Source organism: Tursiops truncatus, chromosome 10, assembly GCF_011762595.2.
Source record: "Tursiops truncatus isolate mTurTru1 chromosome 10, mTurTru1.mat.Y, whole genome shotgun sequence".
Taxonomy (NCBI): Eukaryota; Metazoa; Chordata; class Mammalia; order Artiodactyla; family Delphinidae; genus Tursiops; species Tursiops truncatus.
In genome coordinates, this window is record NC_047043.1 from 65,518,544 (window position 1) to 65,537,914 (window position 19,371).

At 35.8% G+C, this 19,371-nt stretch overlaps 1 protein-coding gene across 2 annotated transcripts in view; it reads left to right on the top strand.

Moving 5' to 3' along the window:
* The window catches only part of DOCK3 (dedicator of cytokinesis 3), a 405,892-nt gene that overhangs the window by 67,492 nt on the left and 319,029 nt on the right, over positions 1-19,371 (top strand). For both annotated transcript variants that reach the window (XM_073811161.1, XM_033865050.2), the window contains exon 3: positions 11,464-11,504. In XM_073811161.1, the coding sequence (XP_073667262.1) occupies positions 11,464-11,504 (41 nt within the window). The remainder of the gene's footprint in view (positions 1-11,463; positions 11,505-19,371) is intronic.

Sequence of the window (19,371 nt, forward strand, 5' to 3'; positions counted from 1 at the left end):
CAACCCTTTTCTTCTTACCTCAGTGGGACTCTCATTTTTGCTGGGATGTCCTCAGGGAAAATCTCAGCTGAATGAGGAGCTCGCTTTGATGTGATTCTCTTTTTTCAAGGATTATAGTGCCTTAGATCTTGTCTATGATAGTTGCTCTCCATTGCTCTTACACAGTTGTTTCATGTATTTTGTTCAGGTTTATATTTGTCTAATGCAAAGTGTTTTGCCAGGGCTAGAACCATAAGTTAGTAAATGTATTTTATATATATTTGAATTCTAAAAGAGTTTTTAAAATATCTTAATCAATGGCAATATTATTGAAATTTGTTTATGGTTCTCCCGAATGACTACTCTTAAGGGAACAATAACTCATTTGGAAGTAAAAGTTCTTAATTTTTAATGTACGTTTATTTATTGCCAATTATTGTCTTTTATACTTACTGCTCATAAATGAAGATTTAAAATAGGATTAAATTATTTTTTATGCAAATAAATACATAAGGTTATTCTTTAACAGTTTTCAATGAAAATAATGGAAAGTGTATTTTGAATGTAGACCTTTTGAGTAATTATGTTCCCCCACTTTGGGGCTGAATTATCTGTAAATTTCTTTTTTCATGTAAGTGGTTGGTACTTTGTTTCCTGCCTATTAGTTATATAATTGGAAAAAGGATAAAGAAATAGATGGGCTGTGCATATTTTTATTGATATACCAAAGAAAAATTAGTATTTTGGTCCTTGATTTTATAGTTGGTTACTTAAATGATCTCTAAAGTGGATCTACATGCAAATCTGCCCTTCATAATGAATGGTGATTTTTTTTAAACTACTTTTAATCACGATATGGAATGGAATAGAAATTGTGCTTGTTGTCTACCTGTCTCTACTTCCTGAGCAGCTGTTAGCCCTGGGATGGGAGTGGGGATAGATACATTTGCATTTTTTTCCTTTTGTCAGACAGTGAAGAATATGTTATACCTTCGAAATAAAAAGTTTGAAACTTCTTACTGAAGGATACTTTTTGTTGGACTTCATTTGGTACTTTTGATCTGGCTTGATTGGTTTGCACCCGGAATCTTTGTAAAGGATTGCTGATTGTTGACTGTCACAAGGCCTGAATTATATAGAGGCTTCATTCTTTTGGGTTAACACTGCTAACACTGTTCTGTAGCCTCTCTGTCAGTAGCAATTGTAGTGGTACTGTTGTGGCTCTTTTTGATAGTATAGCTTTACTTTCATTGGCAAGGACATTTCACAATCTAAATGATGATGCATATTTAACAAAGTGGTATTCAGCAGTGTTTTGGGATTGTAGATATGAAAACGCCTGGCACAGAGCATGGCACAGGGACAGGTGACCACTATTTTTTTTGTCTATATGTTTAAATAATTGTAGCCTTCAGATGAAGGCTTTCATATATGTATTTACACACAGGATCCAGAATATTTTCCCAAACTGACTTTCTTCTTAATATGTAATTCCTTTCTTACTGATTGCTTTTCTAACCTAATGGGATTACATTTTTTAAAAGTTTTTGTTTTTTTTAAAAAAATCAGGCTTGAACTGACTTTTAAATTTATACACCAAGTGTGTTTATACACCAATTGTGGAAGGTGTAATCAATCCAGAGTTAAGTTGACAAATGTAAACCCTTATATCTGTCTCATTTCATTCACACGTTAAATCGTCACTGAGCACTTACTTGGTGACAGTAAGCACACATACACACTAGTGTGCTACTTTCCTACTTCTTTGACAATCCAGTATTCTCAGTTCTATTTTTGTACATTAATTACCTTTAAATAGTATATAATGTTTTCTCTGAGTTTTATTATATTTGAGAGTCTAGTGAATCCCTAGCTGTCTTTCTAAAATCTATAATTTGCTTCTTGCTCTTCAGTCTGATATGTTTATATTTTATGTAAAAATCTATTTTCTGTATTTTTCAATCTCCTTTGTGGAATAATTACTTAAATAGAATACACTTTGAATAACTCCTAAAGTGAACCCTCTTGCACTGTTGGTGGGAATGTAAACTGATACAGCCACTATGGAGAACAGTATGGAGGTTCCTTAAAAAACTAAAAATAGACCTACCATACGACCCAGCAATCCCACTACTGGGAATATACCCCGAGAAAACCGTAATTCAAAAAGAGTCATGTACCACAATGTTCATTGCAGCTCTATTTACAATAGCCAGGACATGGAAGTGACCTAAGTGTCCATCAACAGATGAATGGATAAAGAAGATGAGGCACATATATACAATGGAATATTACTCAGCCATAAAAAGAAATGAAATTGAGTTATTTGTATTGAGGTGGGTGGACCTAGAGTCTGTCATACAGAGTGAAGTAAGTCAGAAAGAGAAAAACAAATACTGTATGCTAACACATATATATGGAATCTAAAAAACAAACAAAAAAAGGTCATGAAGAACCTAGGGGCAAGATGGGAATAAAGACGCAGACCTACTAGAGAATGGACTTGAGGACATGGGGAGGGGGAAGGGTAAGCTGGGACAAAGTGAGAGAGTGGCATGGACATATATACACTACCAGATGTAAAATAGATAGCTAGTGGGAAGCAGCCGCATAGCACAGGGAGATCGGCTCAGTGCTTTGTGACCGCCTAGAGGGGTGGGATGGGGGGGTGGGAGGGAGGGAGATGCAAGAGGGAGGAGATATGGGGATATATGTATATGTATAACTGATTCACTTTGTTATAAAGCAGAAACTGACACACCATTGTAAAGCAATTATACTCCAATAAAGATGTTAAAAAAAAACTAAAGTAAAATCCCTAGTGATTTTAGTATAAAACAGGACTTAATATTGCATCTCAATTAGAAATTTTCATTTACTACCTTAATTTTTAATCACATTTTATAAAATGGCATTTTTAGAGTCTAAATTTCTGACATTTTTAAAGTAGACTTTTTGTATATACATTATTGAGTTTTCTAACTTTACTAGTATGTAATTTAAAAATTTATTTTAGGTAAAATTACCATTTTTAGTAAATGTAACCAATAACATTTAAGTTGATGAAATGAAAATGTGTCACTTGTTCAGTGGTCTTCACAAGTATTGTAATGTCTGGGTGAAAGAAGTTAACACAACATGGGACTGTTTCTATGTCAAATGAAGCCAAGACTGGAGGAATACAGACTCCATAAGGAAACATTTTTATTAGACATCTGTGCCACAGTGTCACTACACTACATGCTTTCACGAAGTCCCCAAAATCAAGTCTCATATTTCAGAGTCCAGTTAATATCTTAGAGCTTTTGGTTTTACTGTTGTTTTTCCACTTTAGTTTTCTATTTTGTCATTTTCTATCTTGTGGACTTTCTACAATTTTTTCAAGTGAGATTATATTTGCATTGATGTATTTTTTTACGTGAGAGTACAACCCACATTTAATTTTTTTACTTGGTACTGGTTCTTTTCCTGGCTCTTTTCAGCATAGAACTTTTCTCAGTAGTGACTGTTACTTATTTCTTGTGTTGATAAATTTGATGTTATGAAGAATTTTTGTAAACCTAGCTAACAGGAAACCTAGTTTGGCTTTTCATGAAAAACTGTACACCCAGTAAAAAACTATGTAGACTAAGAAAATAAGCTTATTCTCTTAGGCCAGTCTATGTTTTGGGACACTAAAGAGACATTTTGGTTTATTTTAGCTATCCTATTCCTAATTTACTTTCTACATTTTGTTGATTTTAGTAGAAATCTTACTTTAGGTCAGAAATATAAAGTCCTCCAGTGGATGGATAGCTCTAAATAGCATTTTGTATGAAGGTGAGTTATAAGTAAAAGTCCATTGAGACAGAGCTATGGTTGTAAGCATGAAAGATTCAATGGTGGCTTTTTAAGAATAAAGGAATTGTGGCTAAAGTCATATTCGTCATTCAGGTTCTATTAGTGATAATTAATTATGGACAGATTATATGGTGATAAAGTCATTTTGGGCTTCCCTGGTGGCGCAGTGCTGGAGAATCCACCTGCCAATGCAGGGGACACAGGTTCGAGCACTGGTCTGGGAAGATCTCACATGCTGTGGAGCAACTAATAAGCCCGTGCGCCACAACTACTGAGCCTGCGCTCTAGGGTCCGTGAGCCACAACTACTGAGCTCACACGCCTAGAGCCTGTGCTCCGCAACAGGAGAAGCTACTGCAGTGAGAAGCCTGCGCACCGCAGCAAAGAGTAGCCCCCGCTCACTGCAACTAGAGAAAGCCCACGCACAGCAATGAAGACCCAACACAGCCAAAAATAAATAAATAAAATAAATAAATAAATTTTAAAAAGTCATTTTTGTTTAATGTTGGAAGAGTTACTTTCCATGTGTTTGGAGGCCCTGCATACTCATTCTCTCCAGTTTTAGGTTCAGTGATTGTACTTTCTGTTGCAGTAGTAAATCTTCTCTGTACCAGTGTCTGTATCAACATTTTGCTGGTGAGAAAGGAGAACACGGGTATTAATTCATGCACTAATTTGAATCTCTGTTAGATAGGTAAGAGTATTTCTTTTTTATTTATATCCCTACTTTTTCCAGAAATGATTTAAGAGGGCCATTTAGGAATATATTTTTGGGCCGTTAATGTTTCTTAGAATGAACACCATTTATATTAAGAAACTTCTGACTGCAGGGGTTTTTTTTTTTTTCCCCTATAGGCCCAGTCTTCTTTGGGGAGGTTTAGAAATACACTTTACAGTATTATGTAGTAGACATAGAGCTTTAGTGTGTCTTGTTGCTCTGTCATCCCCTACCCCCCACCCCCAGTAACTGAGTATGAGACATTGTTCAAGGCACTTTACATATATCAACTTTATCAACACCACTTGCCAGTTAGGTATTATTAGCCCATATATTACAGATTTATTAATTTCTTTCAGTTACCAAATATTTGAGTGCCTAATGCTGATCAAGCACTCTTTCAGCTGGGACTCAGCTGAAAAGGATAAAACAAACTTCTCATTGAGAAGAATAAGGAAGGACAAAACAGGTAGAAGGAGATAGAGTGATAGTGTGCATTGGGGTGGGGTGGAGGGTTATGTTTTCTCTGTATTTATATAGGATAATCATGGAAGGCCTTTCCTGAGAAGATAACATTTGGGCAGAGAATAGACGGAAGTGAGGAAGCAAAGGAACCAATTCTGTGGTTCTCTAGGAGAAGAGCAGTCCAGGCATATGTGGCATGGAGTGTAAAAGTCCTGAGGTATGGGAGCTTGCTTAGTGAGTTGAAGGAATTGCAGGGAAACTGGTATGGCTGTAGTTGAGGGGTTGGTTAGGGAGGAGCAGAGAGTGTGGTGGGAGATGCAGTAAGCAGAGGTTGTAGTAAGGACTTTGGATTGATTTTATTTTGGCTGCATTGGGTCTTCGTTGCTGCCGTGGGCTTTCTCTAGTTGCGACGAGCGGGGACTACTCTTCGTTGCAGTGCATGGGCTTCTCATTGCGGTGGCTTCTCTTGTTGTGGAGCACAGGCTCTAGGCGCGTGGGCTTCAGTAGTTGTGGCATGTGGGCTCAGTAGTTGTGGCTTGTGGGCTGTAGAGCACAGTCTCACTAGTTGTGGCACACAGGGTTAGTTGCTCCACGTTGCAAAGGTACATTGTCCAGGGTTATTGTAATAGGAAAACAGAAATTTAGAATATGTGTCATTGTACTAGCTCATTACCATATGCTAACACATATATATGGAATTTAAGAAAAAAAATGTCATGAAGAACCTAGGGGTAAGACAGGAATAAAGACACAGACCTACTAGAGAATGGACTTGAGGATATGGGGAAGGGGAAGGGTAAGCTGTGACGGGGCGAGAGAGTGACATGGACATGTATGCACTACCAAATGTAGAATAGGTAGCTAGCGGGGAGCAGCCGCATAGCACAGGGAGATCAGCTCAGTGCTTTGTGACCACCTGGAGGGGTGGGATAGGGAGGGTGGGAGGGAGGGAGACGCAAGAGGGAAGAGATATGGGAACATATGTATATGTATAACTGATTCACTTTGTTGTAGGGCAGAAACTGACACACCATTGTGAAGCAATTATACTCCAATAAAGATGTAAAAAAAAAAACCCAAAAAACATCTTTTTACTGTTGATTCTTAATGATGTTGCAGATATCTGAGTTCTTTGAATCTTTTATCTGAGAAGTTATGAACTTTTTTGTTCTGTATATAAAAGACATTAAAAGAATGAGCTTTTTCTTCTTCCTTCTCTCTCTCCTTTCTTATTCTTTCTTCATCCTCTTCAGTTCTGAATCTCTCATGGAACGATACCATTTGGCAAAATTTGTAGCAGATGTTTGGTTTTAAGAAAAAGTGATGGCTGAAATTCATTGAGCATAGTTCTCATGACCCTCACAATGGTGGCATTGAATGAAGATGATAATGTGTTTTTTTTTAAATAAATAAATTTATTTATTTATGGCTGCGTTAGGTGTTTGTTGCTGCTCACGGGCTTTCTCTAGTTGTGGCAAGTGGGGGCTACTCTTCATTGCGGTGCGTGGGCTTCTCGTTGCGGTGGCTTCTCTTGTTGCGGAGCACAGACTCTAGGCGCGCGGGCTTCAGTAGTTGTGGCTTGCAGGCTCTAGAGTGCAGGCTCAGTAGTTGTGGCTTGCAGGCTCTAGAGTGCAGGCTCAGTAGTTGTGGCTCATGGGCTTAGTTGCTCCGCAGCATGTGGGATCTTCCCAGACCAGGGCTCGAACCCGTGTCCCCTGCATTGTCATGCGGATTCTTAACCAATGGGCCACGAGGGAAGTCCCTGATAATGTGTTTTTGAAGCTACTTGCTATTCATCAGAACTGGTCTAAGTTTCCCTTTCTTTTGTTCCTCTGCCTCCCAACAAGAAGCAAGAGTTTATATTGCAATCTAATATGTATATTTCATTCATAAGGACACAGCTTTTTTTTAATAAATTTATTTATTTTTGGCTGTGTTGGGTGTTCGTTGCTGCGTGTGGGCTTTTCCTAGTTGTGGCGAGTGGGGGCTACTCTTTGTTGCAGTGCACAGGCTTCTTATCACGGTTGCTTCTCTTGCTGTGGAGCATGGGCTCTAGGTGCGCCGGCTTCAATAGTTGCAGCATGCGGGCTCAGTAGTTGTGGCTCATGGGCTCTAGAGTACAGGCTCAGTAGTTGTGGCGCATGGGCTTAGTTGCTCCGCGGCCTGTGGGATCTTCTCGGACCAGGGCTTGAACCCGTGTCCTCTGCATTGGCAGGCAGATTCTCAACCACTGCATCACCAGGGAAGCCCAGCTTTTTGATAAACAATATTGCGAGAGTTTACTTGATGAGAAATGGCCGACCTCTGTAAACATATGTTATGTTATGTGATCAAGTGCTTACCTGAAATCTTGAGGTGGTGCTTAATCTGCATGTGATTTTATCCCAGTTATTCTCTCACTATTGTTTTATAAAAACATAAAAAATTGGAACTTTGTTGTTGCTTCTGTGTGAAATTGTTTCTTAACCCAGGGTCATGAAGATTTACTCCTATATTTTCTTCTAAGAATCTTTGTCTTTTCAAAATATAAATATTTTTAATATCTTCTCTGGTAACTCAGACCACCCCACAGATTTCTAAAAATTCCTCTAGAGTGAGTAATATCCCCAGTTCAATGCTGTTGTATAGGGGATAATATATGGGAGTAGAATTTCAGTGTCATACAATATGCAGATAATATTGCATTGTTTTTGAAAGTGGGGACCATTTATTATCGCCTTCACTAGCAGTATGTGATCGCTCTACATTCTCTTGCCAACACCTGATACTGTTAAAATTTCAAATAAAAATTCTAACCATTGTGGTAGATGTGAAGTATACTATTGTGTGTGTATTTATTTTAGTCAGGTTATTGAGGTGTAACCTATATACAGGAAGAGTCATCCTTTTTGGAGTATAGTCATAAGAATTTTGTGAATTTTGGCAAATGCATAATCTTGTAACCATTGCCACAATCTAGATATAGAACATTTTCACCACCCCCAAATATAACATCATGCTCCTTGTAGTCAAACTTCCCTCTCAACCCCTTTCTCTCAACCCTGGCAACCACTGATCTGTCCTTCTAGTTTTGTGTTTTCCAGAGTATCATATAAATGGAATCACACATTATATAGTGTCTGGCTTTTTTCACTTAGCATAATGCATTGGAAAGCCATTCATGTCATATGTATCTGTAGTGTGTTCTTCCTTAGCAGTATTTCATCATACAGGTTGAAATCACATTTTATTTATCTGTGCAGAAGTTGATGGACATTTGAATTGTTCTGTTTTTGATTGTTATGAATAAAGTTGTTATAAATAATGAGTATAGATTTTAGTGTAGGCTTTTTTTGTATTGGGAACATACCTAGGTGTGGGATTACATATAGTAAATGCATTAAAAAAACAAGACTTTATTTTTTAGAGCAGTTTTAGACAAAATTAAGTGGAAAGTACAGAGAGTTCCTGTATACCCCCTGCCTTCACACATGTGCAGCCTCCCCCAATATCAACATCACTCACTAGAATGGGTACACTTGTTACAATTGATGAACCTACATTGACAAATCATTATCACCCAAAGTCCATAGTTTACATCAGAGTTCACTCTTGGCGTTGTACACACTATTGGTTTAGATAAATATATCATGACATGTAACTGCCACTATAGTATTATACAGAGTAGTTTTACTGCCCTAAAAATTCTCTTCACCTATTTATCCCTCCCTCCCTGCTAACCCTTGGCAACCATTGATCTTCTTACTGTCTCCATGGTTTTGCCTTTTCCAGATTGTCATATAGTTGGAATCATACACTGTGTGGCATTTTCATATTGGCTTTGTTCATTTAGTAATATGCATTTAAATATCTTCCATGTCCTTTTGTGGCTTGATAGCTCATTTTTTAAAAATCATTGGATAATATTCCAGTGTCTGGATGTACCACAGTTTTATTTATCTATTTACCTATTGAAGGTCATCTTCGTTTCTTCTAAGTTTAAGCACTTATGAATAAAGCTGCTATAAACATCCATGTGCAGGTTTTTATGTGGACATAAGTGTTCAACTCATTTGAGTAAGTACCAAAGAGTGAGTCTGATGGATCTTGTGGTAAAAGTACATTTAGTTTTGTAAGAAATTGCCAAACTGTCTTCCAAAGTGGCTGTACCATTTTGGATTCCCATCAGCAATGAAAGTTCCTGTTGCTCCACATCCTCATCAGCATGTGGTGTTGTCAGTGTTTTGGATAGTGGCTATTCTAGTTGGTGTGCAGTGGTATCTCATTGTTTTAATTTGTAGTTCCTGAATCACATATGATGTTGAGCATCTTTTCACATGCTTATTTGCCAACTGTATATCTTCTTTGGAGAGGTATCTGTTCAGGTCTCTGCCCATTTGTTAATTGAGAACAAACTTGTAGTTACCAGTAGGGAGAGGGGAGGGGGGAAGGGCAATATAGGGGTAGGGGATTAAGAGGTACAAAGTATTAGGTATAAAATAAGGTACAAGGATATATTGTACAACAGTGGGAGTATAGGCAATATTTTATAATTATAAATGGAGTATAACCTTAAAAATTTATTCTTATATGGAGTGTGCTTAAGAAATCTTTGTCTAGCCACAAGATCACAAAAATGGTCTCTTGTTGTCCTTGTATAAGTTTTACACTTTTAGATATATTTTGAGGTAATTTTGTTTATAGTGCAAGGTATAGGTTGAGGTTGTTTTTTTCTTTTTGTATATGTATGTCTGATTGTTTCAGCACCATTTGTTGAAAGACTATCAATTCTCCATTGAAGTGCTTTTGTACCTTTGTCAAAAATCAATTGTTCGTTTATGTGTGGGTTAATTTCTGGATTTTACAATCTATTTCATTGATCTCTGTGTCTGTTCTTTAGCCAGTATTACACTTTCAATTATGGTAGGTTTATATTAAGTCTTAAAATCAGGTAGTGTGGGTCATTCAAATTTTTTCTTTCTTCAAAATTGTTTTGACTATTATAGTAGTCATTTGTCTTTCCTTTTAAATTTTAGAACTTGTTAATACCCTACCAAAAATTTCTCTGGGATTTTGATTGGGATTGAATTGAATCTATAGATCATTTTAGGGATAATTGATATCTTAACAGTGCTAAGTTTTATGATTCGTGAAGATGGTAAACCTCTTCATTTATTTAGGTCTTCCTGCATTTCTTCTTTTCTGTCCTCTTCAGGGGCTGTTAGTTTTCTGGTTTTCCCTGTGAATGTGGGACTGGTTTTCAAGTTTAACATAGGGCTGTGGAGAGGGAGATGGGATAGGGCAAGTTAAGAGGGTTCTGACTGAGATTCAGATTTCTTGAATAAATACTCTTTGGAATATTTCAAGTCTTTAGTTTGCTTCTAGAGTTCTAAAAAAGTTGATATTGACAGTGTTTGCCAGTGTTATTATTGATTTTACTGCGGATAGGGTTTTTTTGGCAGTCCTTACTCTGCCATACCTGCTGATGTCATTCTTTATCCTGTTTAAGATATGGTAAAGTGTCACATTGGTAAGGTTATCACTTACCAAAAATAAAGATATTGAGACTCTCAAGTGTAAATTGAGTTATTCAAATTTATGATCTCATGTGTTGTACTAAACAGAAGTAAGGATATTATTTTATTGTTTGTTATGATTTCAGGGGAGAAAAAGTTGATTGTTTTCCTCATGGCTTTGTTGTGGGACTTAAAGGTTAATACATGGCACAACTCAATTTCAGAACATGGAATTAAGGATAGTAAGCTCTCAGTTAATATTAGCTATCATCAACAATCTCCTCTTTCTTTTTTCTTCATATTCCTCCTTTGAATATAACTCTTAGCCTCCTCTTCTACTCATTGGAGTTGTTTCCCCTTAAACCCAAGTAGAGAAACTATAGCAACCCTCTGAAAATAATAGATTGGATTTAAGAAAAGTTGGTAAAAAAATTTCCTTTCTCTGAAAATTGTTTTTATTGTGTAATTTTAACTTTCATTGTTATTGCTGTTTATGAATGGTGAGAGGGAATAAATGAAGCACTGATGTCAACTTCAGCAACTGGGAAGCCAAGAAATGAGGGTGGTGTAGTTTAGTGCATGGGAGAGTCAGTGAGACCAGGAAATAGAAAGTCTGGGCTGTACTCCCTATTTGCCACCAAAAAAGCTATATGATTTTGGCATTTTCCTAACCCCTAACGGTTTCCTCTGGGAATTTTCAAGGAGTTGAATATATGTCCTCTGAAATCTTTTCTAATTTTTTTTTTGTCTTATTCAGTTGAAAGGGATTTTGTACTTTTTGATGAAAATTGGGAATGTTGTATTTATTGTAAGATTATTTCTTTTGGAGTAAACTACGCTAAATAAAGGCATAAAGTGCCTAAAACTTTCTAGAAAGTTTTGCATTAATTAATTATCCTAAAAATAATGTCTCTTACAGAAAGTAACAACAATATGATTTTAATATCTTTTGTATGCTTTGTTTTAGGTTGGTATAGAGGAGTTTCAACAAAGAAGCCAAATGTAAAGGTAATGAAAAGTTTATTGTTACCTTTTCTAATGTAGAAAGCAGCCTAAGTATATTTGTTTGATATAAAAACAATTCTTACTTGTCGGTCTTTGAATCTTTTACACTAACCACACTCATTCTTTCCTTTATAGAACTGTATCAGACTCTACTCTGTCTCAGCAGTATTAAAATGACCTTTTAAAAAGGACAGAAAAGTGTGTGTATGGTAATAGATGCGAAACTTATTTTGAAAAAGCCTATTTAGGACATTTAATATTTTTTCCTTAAAACAGTTGACAAAAGTACATTGACTTTTTCATAGGCCTAGTCCTGTATAGTCATGTGATTAGTTAGATGAGTTTATTTCTAAAATGGAAAAAACTTTAAAAATAATGTTCAGTTAGATACATCTCTGTTGATCATAATGTTCTTGTTAAAATATGAATTTAAATAAGACTTTTAAGTGCCAAATGCTTATTTTATGGACTAGATTTATGTGTTTATTCTATTACCAATTAATAGTAATTTGATCAAACAAAATATATTTTAATTGGTAGTTGTAATACATGTAGCAACATTTTTTTCCAGTAATGCATTTGCAAAAACTTCTTTCTGCTTTACTTTATATTATCAGTTTTTCTTATATATTTTTTGTAGGCTTAACATTTAGTGTATTATGCTTTTTCTTATGTAGAAAATACCAAAATTATCACATTACTTTTATTAAAAAATAAAAATCTTCAGAGTTGCAATCATCAATTTTGCCAGTAGAATCACTTGTCATTAGTTTTTAAGGTAGTGATCATAAGAAGACAATATCTTCATACTTTCATTCCTCATAGCTAGGGCTTCTTATCCTTGGCAATGTTGACATTTTGGGCCAGATAATTCTTTGTTATCTTGTACATTATAAGAAATTTAGCAGCGTATATGACCTCCACTCACTAACATCTCCTCTCAAGTTGTGGCAGTGAAAAATGTCTCCAGACATTGCCAAAGGCCCTGGCCCTGGGGAGTGGGAGGTAGGTGGGGTGGTGGTGGTAACATTGACCCAGTTAAGAACCACTGCTCGTAGGTAATTTTTTACCTTGTGTCTCTAGTTTTAAGACACACTTTCAGGTGTTATTTCCATCTCAGGAAGGCTCATGTGGAAATAACTTCTATTTGTATTTTATGTTTGTTACCTTGATTTGAAATTGTCAAAAATTTAGAACTTGAATAAATGAGAAATCTTATAAATGATTGGAAAGCTGTAATTTGTGATATTACGTGCTATTTATTTATTTTTATTAATATTTGTGATCTTAGCCACCCCACCACCTTGCTTCAAATACTAGGGTTTGGGGATCAGTGTGGAGACAGTGGTCTTTGAAATTATTTTATTTTTGTCTCTAAAATATCAGTTGATGCACAGTGTGTGGCTTGAAAACCTTGTTAAGTGGGACATTAATGATGATACCCTTACAATATTATCTATTGCTGTGTGGCAAAGCATCCCAAAATATAGTGGACTAAAACTAATCATCATTCTGTATAGGTGACACCACTTGTGGCTACAGTTATCTGTGGGCTCAGCTGGCTGGAATGTCCAAAAGGGTTTACTCACACATGTGGTATGTTGGCAGGGATGGCTGGAAGGCTGTCCTCAGCTGGATCACCAAAATAGCTACATGTTGTAACCTCAAGGTCTCTATCTTTCCATGTGGCTTCTCCAGCAGATTAATCAGAGTTCTATTTTAGAGTTAAGGAGAAGTGCTCAGAATCTCATACCTATTTTCCAAATTCTTTTTCCTGCAACAAAGGTGTTTAGCGCCTGTGGGAGAGGCCATTTTGTGATTAATCTTAGCAATGATTTGATAAACTAATCAAAATGAGGGAACCAGATGACACTAATCTAAAGTGTTAGAGGGAATTCCCTGGCGGTCCAGTGGTTACAACTTGGTGCTGTCACTGCGGTGGCCCGGGTTTAAACCCTGGTTGGGTAACTAAGATCCCACAAGCCGAGTGGCGCAGCCAAAAAATAAAAAGAAAAAAAGAAAAGAAATGTTAGAGCTCATTTTGTCTGATCAGACTCCTTTAACTTTTTTAGTTTAGGCTAATGTAGTACTTTTGAGGTTGTGTATTTTGGTAATACCAACTCCATTCTAGAATCTTAGATTACTGTAGCATTTATTAGCGACATGTATATATATACCTCGTGATAGCTAGTATTTCTATTCTTAAACTTAAAAAAATTAACAGATGGAAATACAGTATTAACTAAATTTCACCCTGTGGCAGTGGTATTTTATGGAACTATGTTGAAAATTCTTTCATGTTTGTAAAAGATAATCATTTAGTGATTTTACACACATAGAATGATTAAAAAATGCATCCCTATATATCTTTTATTTATCTTAATATTATGATCATAATAATTAGAAATTTCAATAGGTTTTTCATAGCTATTAGTGGCTAAAGAAAAATGAAAAAGTTTACTTATTAAACTATGTCTTTAGTTATGTACAATTTATACTAATAATAAAACTTGAAATAGCCCAAATAAAATAGTGTCTGAACTAGATAGCATTCAGAAATAATTAGTAAATGGTAAAGCATTTCTTTGTATAAAAAGTTTTACTATAAAATGCCCTTTCAGTTATATATTTTTGTGACCATATATTAAAATTGTACAGTTTAAGAGAAGTATAATATGCAGGTAATATGTAATACTAAATTTTGTGAATTAAAAAGTAGGAGAATAAGATAAAATTAAGGAAAAGGAGAACATATATTTGATGATAATTTTGTGCATTTTATAAAGCATATGCCCAAGAGAAAAGGAATGAAATTCAAGAGAATTTATATTTACTTTCATTTTGTGGTTTCAGGATCAGTTCTTATACAGGAATTGTCAACTGGATACCTAGAATTCTGCCAGATAGGAACAGGACATTATTGAATGTTTTACACAGCAAAAACAGAGGTATAGAGGTGTGAAATTGCAAGGCATGTTCAGGGAATGGTAAATAGTCCAAACTGGCTAGGGCATAGTGCCTGGATGAAAGTGATGGATGGTAAGGCAGGAAAGGTACATCGGATCCATATTTACAGAGTCTTACATACCAAAGACTGTAAGGAATCCTAAGGAATTTGGATTATGTCTCTTTGGCAACAGGCGTGTAACAGAGGCACAGATTCACTCGTGCCATACAGTATAACCATGAAATAGAGTTTATTGGAGAAATAGTAAGCACCTGTTAAAGATACATATTTAAGTACTTATGAGTAATTTCTGAAATTTGCTCTAAAGTATGGCAGTGGGTAAGAATATGTACGTGGGTATTAATTAATCAAGGTTGGCAAAACATTGATCATTGTTGAAGCTGGGTGGTAGGTTTGTGGAGGTTCAATATACTATTCTCTCTTAATTTTGTATGTAATTTGAAATGAGTGTAACATTACTTATCTTGTAGAATTGTTAGAAATCAATGAGCTTATATGAAGCTCTTAACACAGCGCCTAGCATATGGTAACAGTACAGTAAATATTTGTTTCTGTTGCTATAACAACAACTGCTATGATAGCATAGGGCTGGAAATGAGACTTTAAAGACTGCCAGCGTCTTGGAGGACAGAAAAAGAGGTACTAGCTCATGGAGTTTGAGAACTGGAGGTCATAGCTGGCTAAGGAAAAGAAAGTTTTTAAAAAACAGAGTAATTAATGATTTCAAGTACTGTAGAGTAGTCTAGTAGAATAGAATGGGTACTGAGTAGGGGCCATTGTGTTTGACAGAAGGCCATTGGTGATGTTTTAGAGAATCCCATGTAGTCATAGGATGATAGTGGCAGAAAGCCAGAGTCTAGTGGGTTGAGTGATAGAGAGAAGGTAGAGTAGTTACCACAATAGGTTATGGGTGAAAGGAAGGAAGTAGATGTAGATTCTTGGGAATATAAATAAGGCTGTAGTGGTGATTTTGTGAGTGGAGGACTGATGAACATTTCAAATTTGATTTAGGTAAAATTCTGGAAAATGCTAGTAATTTATAATGCCTTAAACCAGTTACATGGTTGCCTGCCAATCTATCCCTGAAGAGAGGGATAGATTACAAAAAGATATGAGGAAACTTTGGGGGGTGATTCAAATGTCATTATTTTAATTGTGCCATGGTTTCACTGGTGTGTGTATATGCCAAAGCATCAAATTCTACACTTTAAATATGTGTAGTTTGTGGTACATTATCATTTCAGTCTCTCAACTTACTTTGTAGCTGTGATGGTTCATTTTAATACAGACTTGGTCATACACCAAGTCATAATGAGACCTAATCTAATGATTTTTTTTTAATGAAGGAAAGTGCTAATTATCATCAGTAGGAGCTCTCCTAACTGAAAACTTAAAAAAAAATTGACATTTTATCATGGTTATTCTGTACTGAAATGTGGGTTTGTGATCTGGAATTTACCTAATAGCTACATTTTAAGTGTTCTCCATTAATAGATCTTATTATTAGTGTGTTTGTGTTGTTGTCAGTGGGGGAGAAGATGGTGGGAGTTGAAGGAAGTGAAGGCTAGGTGATATTTTGTGTCATGCTTATTTGTTGTTGTGTTTGGAGGCCCTCAAGACCCAAAGACTTGAAGATTTGCTCTGGGGACCCAAAGGACTCATTATGTAATTGTACTCACAGCTGTGAATAATTACCGTGGAAGGATACAAATCAAAATAGCAAAGGTGCATGGGGTAAAGTCTGGGGAAACCAGGCACAAGCTTCTAAGAGTCCTTTCTCAGTGGAGTCATACAGGAGAAGCTTAATTCCCCCAGGAGTATTGTGACAACACATATGAAATGTTGCCAACCAGGCAAGCTTGCTTGAGACTCATAGCCAGAGTTTTTATCAGGCACTGGTCCTGTATGCAACCTCTGTGTAGCATGTAACAAAATTCCACATTCCTGGAAGGAAAGCAGGCGTTCAGCAGCATAAACCATGTTGTTTGTAGAAATAGTTGAGGCACAGTGAGTACTTCTTATCAGTTAATGGTAGGAACCCAACCAAAATTAAGTATAAATTTAAGTATCGGACTTTCAATTGGTCCACTTTTTCAGCAACACTTTTTATCTTCAGTCTTTTTAATTTTAGACATTCTAATGGATGAGCTAGTGGTCTCTTGCTTTGCTTTTAATTTTTATTTCCCTAACGACTAAAGAGGTTGAACACCTTTTCAAATGTTTATTGTCCTTCAACCTCTTTTTTTTTTTTCTGTGAAGTGTCCATATCTTTCACCTATATTTTATTGGGTTGTTTTCTTATTGAGTTATATGAATACTCTACTCTGAATACAAGTCCTTGTAAATATATTCTTTCACTGTGTGGTTTGCCTTTTCATTTTCTTACTGTTGTGTCCTGAAGAATAGATTTTAATTTTGAGGAAGTCTAATTTGTCATTAAATTTTTTTTTGTTTTTGGTTGGGGCTTATAGTCTATCTTCAGTATCTTTGTCTAATGCATTCTCTCAGTTTTGATTAGTTGTATTTTGCAAGAGATTTTTCTGTTTCAGTATATTTTTGAATTGTCCTAGATATTCATGCTATTTATTTTTTAACGTCTGTAAGACATTTAGTGATGATCCCTCTTTCATTCTAGGCTTTAGGGAGCTGTGTCCTCTATTTTTCTTGGTCAAATCTATTTAGATTTTTGTTGTTTTGATCCTCTAAACTTAACTTTTGACTTAAAAGGTTTTTTTTGGTCTGTTTCACAGATTTCTCCTCTTTATTCTATTCATTTTATTTGCTTTGGATTTACTCACCTTTATTTTTCAAAAATATTTTCATTGGGTATACAATTCCCTTTATTTATTTTCATTTTATTTTTAACATCTTTATTAGAGTATAATTGCTTTACAGTGGTGTGTCAGTTTCTGCTTTGTAACAAAGTGAATCAGTTATACATATACATATGTCCCCATATATCTTGCCCCCTGCATCTCCCTCCCTCCCACCCTCCATATCCCACCCCTCCAGGTGGTCACAGAGCACCAAGCTGATCTCCCTGTGCTATGCGGCTGCTTCCCACCAGCTATCTACATTACGTTTGGTAGTGTATATATGTCCATGCCACTCTCTCACTTTGTCCCAGCTTACCCTTCCCCCTCCCCATATCCTAAAGTCCATTCTCTAGTAGGTCTGCGTCTTTATTCCCGTCTTGCCCCTAGGTTCTTCTGATCATTTTCTTTTTTTTTTCTTAGATTCCATATATATGTGTTAGCATAGGGTATTTGTTTTTCTCTTTCTGACTCACTTCACTCTGTATGACACACTCTAGGTCCATCCACCTCATTACAAATAACTCAGTTTCCTTCCTTTTTATGGCTGAGTAATATTCCATCGTATATATGTGCCACATCTTCTTTATCCATTCATCTGTCAGTGGACACTTAGGTTGCTTCCATGTCCTGGCTATTGTAAATAGGGCTGCAATGAACATTTTGTACATGACTCTTTTTGAGTTATGGTTTTCTCAGGGTAAATGCCCAGTAGTGGGATTGCTGGGTTGTATGGTAGTTCTATTTTTAGTTTTTTAAGGAACCTCCATACTGTTCTCCATAGTGGCTGTATCAATTTACATTCCCACCAACAGTGCAAGAGGGTTCCCTTTTCTCCACACCCTCTCCAGCATTTATTGTTTGTAGATTTTTGATGATGGCCATTCTGACTGGTGTGAGATGATATCTCATTGTAGTTTTGAGTTGCATTCCTCTAATGATTAGTGATGTTGAGCATTCTTTCATGTGTTTGTTGGCAATCTGTATATCTTCTTTGGAGAAATGTCCATTTAGGTCTTCTGCCCATTTTTGGACTGGGTTGTTTGTATTTTTGATATTGAGCTGCATGAGTTGCTTGTATGCTTTGGAGATTAATCCTTTGTCAGTTGCTTCATTTGCAAATATTTTCTCCCATTCTGAGGGTTGTCTTTTGGTCTTGTTTATGGTTTCCTTTGCTGTGCAAAAGCTTTGAAGTTTCATTAGGTCCCACTTGTTTATTTTTGTTTTTATTTCCATTTCTCTAGGAGGTGGGTCAAAAAAGATCTTGCTGTGATTTATGTCATAGAGTGTTCTGCCTATGTTTTCCTCTAAGAGTTTGATGGTGTCTGGCCTTACATTTAGGTCTTTAATCCATTTTGAGTTTATTTTTGTGTATGGTTTTAGGGAGTGTTCTAATTTCATACTTTTACATGTACCTGTCCAGTTTTCCCAGCACCACTTATTGAAGAGGCTGTCTTTTCTCCACTGTATATTCTTGCCTCCTTTATCAAAGATAAGGTGACAATATGTGCATGGGTTTATACAATTCCCTTTAAATATGTCAGTTCATTGTCTTCTGGCTTTATAGTATTTCTAATGAAAAGTCTTTATCAATTCTTTGTTTCTTGTACTATAGTGTTTTTAAATATTTGTTTTGATTTCTGGATGCTTTTATGATTTATCTTTATCATTGTTTTGGGCAATTTGCTTATGATATATTTTGGTGTTGTGTGTGTGTGTGTGTGTTCATCCAGATTTATATCATGGAGTTTCCTATATCTGTGGGTTGTGTTTTTCATCTAATTTAGAAAAATTTTTAAATGATTTCCTGAAATATTGCTACTTCTCTTTGGTTCTCCAGTTCCACATATGTTACACTGTTTTATAATATTTCAAAGATTTCTACTTCTAATTTAATTTATTTTTCGGTCTTTTCCCCCAGGTCTGTTTGGATAGTTTTAATACTAGGTGTTAAAGTGTGCTACTCTTTCTTTCATGTATCTAATTTGCCATTAAAGACCTCAAATGAACGTTTTCATTTAGATGTTCTGTTTTTCAGCTCTGTTATTTCCATTTTGTTCCTATTTGTATATTGATAGCACTTCCCTTA